This window comes from Phyllostomus hastatus, unplaced genomic scaffold (genome assembly GCF_019186645.2).
Source record: "Phyllostomus hastatus isolate PE091 unplaced genomic scaffold, TTU_PhHast_1.1 phas_contig_34, whole genome shotgun sequence".
Classification (NCBI taxonomy): Eukaryota; Metazoa; Chordata; class Mammalia; order Chiroptera; family Phyllostomidae; genus Phyllostomus; species Phyllostomus hastatus.
Genome location: NW_025333857.1, coordinates 46,886,624 through 46,895,327, shown reverse-complemented (window position 1 = coordinate 46,895,327; position 8,704 = coordinate 46,886,624). Strand labels below are relative to the sequence as shown.

The 8,704-nt window shown below is 57.8% G+C and overlaps 2 protein-coding genes across 6 annotated transcripts; both read right to left on the bottom strand.

Annotated features, from left to right (window-relative positions):
- Positions 1-1,133: 1,133 nt before the first annotated feature.
- Positions 1,134-7,330, bottom strand: SPAAR (small regulatory polypeptide of amino acid response). Of its 5 annotated transcripts, none has more exons than XM_045840624.1 (2): positions 7,242-7,330; positions 1,134-3,418 (listed from the first exon to the last, which is right to left on the bottom strand). In XM_045840624.1, exon 2 carries the CDS (start codon positions 3,152-3,154, stop codon positions 2,927-2,929), a length of 228 nt encoding a protein of 75 aa, XP_045696580.1. In that variant the 5' UTR covers positions 3,155-3,418; positions 7,242-7,330; the 3' UTR covers positions 1,134-2,926. The 5 variants fall into 5 exon arrangements, with proteins under 5 accessions (XP_045696580.1, XP_045696581.1, XP_045696576.1 ...); XM_045840625.1 differs by lacking the exon at positions 7,242-7,330 and adding an exon at positions 6,549-6,594; XM_045840620.1 differs by lacking the exon at positions 7,242-7,330 and adding an exon at positions 3,994-4,146 and having other exon boundaries at positions 1,134-3,477.
- A 99-nt stretch (positions 7,331-7,429) lies between these two features.
- On the bottom strand, positions 7,430-8,386 carry HRCT1 (histidine rich carboxyl terminus 1). The gene has a single exon (XM_045840672.1). It carries the CDS (start codon positions 8,247-8,249, stop codon positions 7,920-7,922), a length of 330 nt encoding a protein of 109 aa, XP_045696628.1. The 5' UTR covers positions 8,250-8,386; the 3' UTR covers positions 7,430-7,919.
- Positions 8,387-8,704: the final 318 nt, after the last annotated feature.

The following is an 8,704-nucleotide window of genomic DNA, read 5'->3' as shown; positions in this document are numbered from 1 at the left end:
CTTGCATGGGCTCAACTTCCCTCCCATATTAAAAATAATAACAAACTCTCCCTCTGTGCCATGCCTCTCTGGCCACAATATATCACTCTCCTTGCCTTCAAATTACCTGCAACTGTGATCTTCCTTTCTTTTTTTTATTGTTGTTCTGTTGCAGTCCTCCCCATTTTCCCCCCATGGCTCTCCCCTGCCCCGCCCACCCCCACACTCGCTCCCACAGTCAGTCCCCACCCTGTTGTCATGTCCATGGGTCACTCACACATGTCCCTTGACTAGTTTCTCCCTCTTCTTTCCCCCATTATCCCCCTCCCCCCGCCCCTCTGGTCACCGTCAGTTTGTTCCTTATTTCCATGTCTCTGGTTCTATTTTGCTCATTTGTTTGTTTTGTTCATTAGGTTCCCAACTGCGACCTTTCCTTCCTCAGCTCCCACCGCCCTTGCACGCACACCCACACACACTCACGCACACACCGTATACACCAGCACACCGCTGTAGCATTGCTCCCTTACTGCACTCAAACTCTTCTCACCAAGCTCACGGTCAACTGTCGGGTTGCAATATCCAATTTCTCTTCTCTGCGCTTTGCTGGCCCCATTGATGCTTTCAGCTGGTTGACCCACCCTCTCTGAGAACTACTCTCTCCTTTGCGGGCTTGCCAGGTGAAATATAGGACACCCAGTTAAATTAGAATCTCAGCTAGACAACAAATGTTTTAGTATAAGTATGCCCCAAATATTGCATGGGACATATTTATACTGAAAATTATTTGCTGCCTATCTGAGGTCAACATTGACTGGATGTCCTATATTTTTATTTGCTAAATCTGGCAACCCTAGTCCCTGCTTCTCTGCCCCACCAGCTCCCCGCCTTTCTCTCCCTTCTCCAGTTGCTCCTCTTTTTGTCTGCCTGCTCCAGGGTGCTGGGCTTGACCGCCTTCCCTTCTTGAACTCCCTGCTCTCCTGGGACAGGGCTGGACAGACTGCCCATCACCTGCAGAGTGAGGCTGGGCCCCTCCCGGCCAATGTTTTGTTTTCAGAGTGACACATGTGGTTCCAGCCTGCAGCTGTGACCATGTGGTACAGGGGCAGGGCCCTGGGCCTGGGGTCCCAGCATTGGGTCCCGCTGAAGCATGCCTGCCCTGGAGCAGAGCTGACTCTGTTAAAGGGCAGAGAGCACCCGAGGCCCACTCTTCATCCCTCCCAGACCTTGCACCTCCATCTCTGCCCACCTGCAGCTCTCATTCTCAGGTATTTCTCTGTGCCTGGACTCGTCCACCCACCTCTTACTGGTCCGAGTGCCTCCAGGAACAGGGCCCTGCTGAGTTCCCGTGGAGATGCACCACCCACGGCCCCTGCAAGGAAGGGTCTCAGGGCCCACCTCAGCCCAGAGCTACTTTGCCTGTAGGCAAACTCAGGGGGGCAGGAGGTGGGGCATCACTCAGAGACTGGCAAAAGTGAGGGTATATGAAGGGTCTGCATCACAATTTGACTCCTATTCAATCCTGCTCCCTCCTCCTTTCCCTCACAGACGTTGATCCCTATAAACATCTTGCACCCCAAACTTTGTCTCAGTGTTCACTTTCAGAGAACCCAACCTGCAACAATTCCCTGTACTCGGTCCCCAGGTCCTCCCTGCAGCCAGCTCCCTTCCACGTGCATGGGTCCCACATGATCAAGGCGTGGTCCCCAGGAGCCTGGGCTGTGCCTCTCCTCTCCCCACGCTCACCCACTCTGTTCCTCTCCATCAACCTGACTGTCTCTGGCCCCTTACCACATGGCCAAGGTGGCCTGCCTGGGCACACTCAGGGGCCAGAGCCCCACTCAGGGCCAGTCCTGCCCTCCTCAACAGGTGGGTCCTGGAAGAACCATTTGTTCAGGGCTGAACAGACATACTAGCCAGGAGACTCAAAATGTTGTACCCTTCAAACTATACTCTTAAATACGGCACAACATTTATTTCGTGGGTACAGAGAAAACAGATCTTCCATGAAAAAATCTGAGCCTTTCTTTATCTGTGATGGAAACGAGAGTGCCATGGCACGCTCTCACTGCGACGTGACGTTTGAACGCACTTGGACTTGTCTTTGAGTTCCTGGTTTCCTGTCAATCCCGAGTGACTCAAGTCGCTCACATTCTCTGAGGATGAAAGTGACCAATAAGGATGGAGTGATAAAGTCTCCTTCAAAGCATGTTTCACAGTCTTCTTGCTGGCTTTTCTGTTAACAAAATATCCCCTGCTTTCTGCGACTCTGATTTTCTCTTCTGTGTCCTTTGGTGGTTTTCCAACCCTGCCTCTTGGGAGAGCCATAAAAGGATATACATTTTCAATGATAAAATAAACCGTTTGTTCCCAGGAAGTGGCTCTTTGGTTTCGGAGTTTCGGGGCTGATTTCAGGCAGCGGGCGGGGGCAGGCCTCACGGTCGGGGTCTGTGGCACGTGCACATTCAAAGAGCAAAAAGGCTCTGTCGGGGGGCAGATGAGAGGTGGTTTGTGAAAGTGTCCGCTTGAGAGAGCTGCTTCCTCTGGTAGCCATAGAGCCGGCTCCGTGGGCATCCTGGGGTTCACCCGAGTTAACCAAACCCTGTTTACAGTAAGTCCCACTTCCCCTGTAGATCAGAAGAGCTCGCCCGCTGTGCAGTCCAACACTGTGCAGTCACTCACTCCTCAGACCTTTCCCAAGCCCCATCCCGTGGGCGGGTCCAGCTGAGCTCTCAGGGGCCAGGGCCGACTCCCACCTGGTCCCACCACCGGGGATCTCCCAGGTGGGAGGGCACAGCACCCCAGGACGGAATGTAACAGGGAGTTGGCTGGATACAGGCAAGGAAGAGCAGCAATGCCAGACTTGGAAGAGGGGGACATCGGGGCAGGCTCGCTGGGGGCCGGGTGAGTCTGACCCACCAGCAGAGCAAACCCTGGGGGCTGTTAGGCCTCACATGAAGGTCCAGAAGTCCCGGGCCCCTGACACTGGCTGAGCATGGCGACCCGGCCCCGTGAAGAGAGAAGCCTCCTGGTGAAACGTGGCCACTGTGAAGCTGTGGCCAGGGCCCCCCTGAGGATCCTGGGCCCTCGAGTCACAGCTGAAGCAGCAGAGGACGCAGGTGATGGCCACAGTGACCACAAACAGCACCGCCACCATACCAATCACTGCTGTTTCCATGGCCCCGAGTGGAAGCTGACACGCTGAGCAACCTGGGGTGCTTCTCGGAGCCTCAGCTCCCCATCCAAAACAGGGCTCTGGGTGGTGACAGCTACTTGGCTCCTCCGGCCGCTCTCCCTGCTGTCTTTTAAGATACTGATCTGGGGTTCTGGGCCGTGCCCCCTCAAGACTGTTAGTTGCCCCACGTGGCACTACTCCGACCTCTGTCACGGTTTCCTAAGTCTGGCCAGACTTCCAGGAGCTGTGGTCAATTCCACTGGCAGCCTGTGGGAGAAGCGCCGTCCTGAAAGATGTGCGTGCAAGACTCCCTGAACTCGGAGGAGCTGGAAGGAGGGGGCAGAAGACTTCACTCACAGGGAGCCTTGCCAACCCGGCCCGCGAGTGACGCCTACATTTCAGGAGAGCTTGTACACTCAGACAAAAGACAAAACACGTGCCCTTCTGCGGATCTAGGATGACCTTGGACTCCTCCCCTGGAAGACCTTGGGCCAGTCCTTGAATCAGCCTCTCTGCTGCCTCCTGAGACCCTGGCTCTGTGCTGGGGGCAGGGACAGGTGGGAAGGGAGACCGACTGTGCCAGCCCTGGGTAAGGCCAGGGGGCCCTTGGAGCCTTGCGCAGGGGCTGTGGGGGAGGGCCTGTCTCATCTGGCCTCCTTTTCTGCCTGGGGTGGGGAGAGTAGTGTTCCGATAAGGCCAGGACATTCGAGTCCCTCTGTGCTGCAGTGTTCCCCGGGAAGCCCTCTTCTGTGCTGGCCTACCCTCCCCACCCCCACCCCCTGGCCCTCCACGCTGCCTGCTCACATCCACTGTCCCCCCCCTCAGACGTTGAGGACACTTACCCTGGGCTCTCCCGGAACAACAGCTCTGGCTGTGTGTGGCACCATGGCCTCCTGACCTGGTGGCCACCCCAGAAGCCAGCTCGCGGCATGCCCAACCCTGGGTGCTGCAGCCTGGGGCCTGCCTGGGACGAGGCTCCAAGATGTCTGAGTGGCCGGAAGAACTTCCTGAACTCCTTCCTCCCATTGTGAGGGCGCGGGCCCTTCCCAGCTGCCTGTCACCCTCGAGGACTGTGCTTATCCCACACCCCCCCAACACCGCACCCCCCCCGCCCCCGGCCCCACAAGCACACCCATGCCGTTCCAGCCCTGCCCCCTGCCCCAGGTTCTCCACTTGACCTGGGGAGGTACGGGGCGAGCCAGGCCCAGGCCACCGAGTCTGCCGGCGCCTGCTGGGACCGCCACCGCTTCTAAAACGGGGGCTGGGTCCTCGGCCCACTTCACCCGAACTCTGAGAGGTGGAGTAGTGAGGAACAGTAAGTAATTCCAGGGCTAGGATGCAGCCAGGCATTACTCGTATAACCAATCCAGCAGCCCTGTGGAGTGACATTGTCTCCGTTTCACAGATTCAGATGCTGGTAATCTGAGGTTACAGGGCCTATTGCTATTCTGCAGGGATAACAAGAGCTTCCTGGCCTTCCCTCCCAGTTCAGTGCTCAGAGAGGGCAAAGGGCTACCCCCAGGTCCCACAGCCTGGGTCATTTTTACTTTCTCCAAGGCCCCAGTGAACTTTCTTAGGACCAGCTTTAGGAAACTGCCTACACCCAGAATGGGAGAGTGACTGTTGGGAGCATGATGCCCCGTCAAATCCTCGCTCGCTCTTCCCTTTTCTGAGAGGACTGAGCAGACCTGGGCACGGGGCTCCTCCTCCAAGGGGGCCGAGGAGGAGCATGGAGCAAGCAGGGGCCGAGGCAGCAAGCTGGACACCCAGAGTCATTTGTGTTAACTGGGGCAGCCAGGGCAGAGAGAAGGAAATGTGAGGAGCCAGTCTGTGGTTTCGGATCCAAGTACCGAGATGAACTAGTCAGTTCAGGAGACAGAGGGTAGCAGGCAGCCCTGGTTTCAAGCTCCTGAGTGATTGGCTCCTTTGCCGTCTCATGGGCCTGCGCTTTGTGGGCGGGTGGAGCTGGGAGCCAGCTGCGGTGGGTGTGCATTGTTCAACAGTTTTAAAGGAGAGCAAAGGGCAAAGGCTCAGCCCCCTTACCTCCTGCTTTGTATCGGGTTTTGTTTTTCTGTTTCTGAGATTTGAGGACCCTGCTTTGATTCACCTGTAAAATAGGCCTTCTGGTCCATCTTCATAATAGGCACTCAGCATTAGAACAGGGCAGTGAGGGGAAATGAGAGGGACCTGGGTTATAATAGTGGACACAGGTGCTGTCTGCTTTGAAGGCTCTTACGGGTCCTCATGGACCTCACGTGGGCAGACTGCAACGTGGAATGCCCACTGTGGCATCTCAAGACCAGGGCAAAAAATAAAATAAAATAAAATAACCACAGACAAAGGTGGGCAAAGGTCAGATACCTGCCGCAGGTCCCAGAGCTTAGTCTGCCCTGGAGTTGGGTTGAAATGAGGTAGAGCCCCGGGGGCCAGCCTGGATGGCCTCCCCCTCCCCCCAGCTCCATACCCTCACCCCCAACCATCCTCAACGGTCTCTTTAAATTTATCCGCATTATCAGGAGAGTTGAGAAGAGCAAGATGGCCATCAACCATGGCCCACAATTCAGAGGGCCACGACCTCCGCCTGTTAAATGCCTCCTGCCTTGCAGACCTCCCCTGAACCGCCAGCACCAGGGAGATGGAGCACAAGCTCCCTCAGCGGCCCGGGAGCCCGAGGACCGAATCCCACAGGGCCCTGCACTCTCCCTGGCGCCCTCAGGCCCCAAACTTCTACAAGCGGTTATTCCAATCATGTTTATTTTTCCAGAGAGCGTGAGACTCAGAGAACCCTTCCTGAGGACCTGTTGTGTGGGCTGCTTCTGTGCTGGGGGGCAGGGGGCCCTCCGAGAGTTCTCAGCTCTGTGAGGACAGGGCCCATGAGCCCTGCCACAAATCTCTGGGGAAAGAAATGAAGTGTGGTCAGGGCTCCAAAGGAAACAACGACAATGATGCACTGGAAACCTGTGGGAGGGTTTCTTCTTGGACAGAGGCACAGAGAGGGGAAGGTGTGGGCTGTTTTCTGGGGCAGTGTGGATGGAACGAAGAGCAAGGGGGTAGGCCAGAACCAGGCCCGGGGCCTTATATGGCCAACCAAGAGGCAGGGGCTTTATCCCAAGGGCAGCGAGGAGTTTCCTCGGATTCCTCGGGCTGCAGCAGAGAGATGCCTCACAAAGGGGCAGGGCTGGAGCTAGGCGGACTCAGAGGGGCTCTGACAGGGATCCAGGCTGGGGGAGAAGCTTAGGGTGGACAGCGGGGTGGGGGAGGGGAGGCGGATGTGAAGGACGCTCCGAGATAAAATCAGCAACACTTGGTCCACTTTCCCAACCCAGAAATCTATCTAGCGTGGCTGTCAGTGTACATCTGCCTCTCTCCCCCCTTATCCCCCACCCCAAGCACTCACAGAGAATCCATGAGGAAGCGGACAAGAAACAGGACGTTCTGTTCCAGTGAGTCAGCAGACCTTTGACTTTCTGGCTGTTTCTCAGGCCCCTCCCCACCACCTCACCAGGCCCTGAGCCTCTCCTCCCTCCACATCCCACCCCAGCTCACAGGCACAGGCTGCAGGCCTCGGAACAAGAGTCCCATCCTCCCTGCGGAATTCCGCCAGCTACTCCCGGGGTATTTGGGAACATGCCTCCGGCTTTGGCAAAGGAGGAGTCTCTGTTACCTGTTCCATTTCAGGGAAGAGGAAACCGAGACCCCGAGGAGGCAAGCACTCTCCAAGGCCACCCAGCACCATGTTCCCCGTCCTCCCCTCCCAACCCCATTGCCACACACAAGCACCAGGAGAGCAGGCTGGCTGGGGACTCGAGGTTTGTACAAGAAACCCTGACCCAGTTACTAAAGAAACGTCACATTCAACACAGCCCACTCCACCAAGTGTGGGGCTTCTGCAGGTTCCAGAGCTCAGCCTGCCCTGGATATGGGCTGGAAAGAGAGGGGAGGGAGAGACCTGGGGACCAGGGTGGGTGGCCTCACCCCACCTCTCTCTGAGTCCCGGGCTATCCCACAGAGCCCCACTGGTACACCGAGAGCCCCCTCTGCACAGGGCTGCACACAGGCCCTCAGAACTCAGGCCCTGTGACCCCCTCACCTGCTCTCCACAGGGCACTGCGGCGCCCCACCAGTCTCCCGCTCTGCACAGCCAGCCTTCAGCCCTAGGCAGAAGCCACTCCAGGCACCCACTTCCCATCCGAGAAGGAGGTCCCAGGCAATGCAGACAGGAGCCTGGCCACTCCCGCCCTCCCACTTGAGTTGCAATCAAGAGCCTCTTCACAAAGCTTCTTGGTGGTTTTTATTTTATTTTTATGTTTTTGGTATTAAGGCACCAGTGAATTAACTGTGCAGCCTCATACTGCCTTCTTCACACAAAAGGGCATTCCCAGGCCCCGCCCCAGCCAGCCCCCTACCCAAGCCCGAGGGTGTCAGAGGAGGAGCCCTTCAGAGGGAGCGAGGTGCGTCTTTCATGCGTCAGAGTGCAGCAGTGCACTTTGGATGCCCGCTGGGAGTTACAGTCACAAGGTGATGTCCTTCCCAAAAGATCACCCCTGCCCTCAACCTCCTCACCCTGCAGCGTGCACAAGGCCACCTCAGGTGTTCCTCTGTCCTCTGCCTCTGTGGTTCATTGGGACACCGTATGCAAATGAAGCCCAAGCAAGACCCAGGCGCAGTCCCCTGGGTTCACCACAGAGAGGTGCCTTTCTGCACGGGAACACGGGGGTCCGCTCATCCTGGAGATGGTAGGGCAGGTGGTAGCTGCCATCCACGGGCATCAGCGGTGGCCTCGGTGGGCGTGGAAGCGGGCCTTGTGGTGGTGGTGGAGGTGGTGGTGATGGGGGCCCGCATGGTGCATGTGAGGCCCATGGCCAAGATGATGGTGATGGTGCAAGTGTCCCAGGTGGCCCCGGCCCAGGAAGAACCAAGGCCGGGCCCGGGCCCGCCGAACTCGTTTTCTCCTTACAGCCGGACGGTTCCCCTCCACGTCACGGTCCTGCTGCCCGCCGTGCAGGCAGGTGGCCAGCAGCAGCAGCAGTAGCAGCACGGCCACAGCGGCACCTGCGATGAAGCCCACGAGAGTCGTGCTCCCCAGGAGGCCTAGCATCTGAGAGCTGGATCGGCCCCTCTGCTCGGCGGCTCCTGCTGCTTCCTCCCCTTCAGCAGCCTCTGCTCAGCCCTCACAGTGACTGCACTTTGTTGTCTCAGCTCCTGCAGGCTGGAGAGCCGCCAGGAAATGTGGACACAGCCTCTCTGGGCTGGAGCTGCAGGCCAAGGGTGAGGCCAGGCGACTGTTAACTCTAGGGAGGCCCGGGGGAGGCTGGGTGGGGACAGAAGACTGTCAGGCGGAGAGCTGTGCAGGGGACAGCCCTGAGGCTGGAGATGAGAGGCCTAGGCCTCCACGCCCGCTGCCCGGCCAAGCCCCCTCCCTGGGCCTCAGCTCCCCCTCTTTTAGAGACAGTAAAACACAGTGGTTAAGAACTTGGGTTCTCCTGTGCCGTGTCTCATCTGCACCCATGGGAGTTCCCTGTCTGACACAGGGTCTCGGGAGGGGCCTGGCAG

Bases quoted from the DNA above. Each gene is read 5' to 3' on its own strand.
- SPAAR (XM_045840624.1), bottom strand. From the start codon at position 3,154: ATGGAAACAGCAGTGATTGGTATGGTGGCGGTGCTGTTTGTGGTCACT.
- HRCT1 (XM_045840672.1), bottom strand. From the start codon at position 8,249: ATGCTAGGCCTCCTGGGGAGCACGACTCTCGTGGGCTTCATCGCAGGT.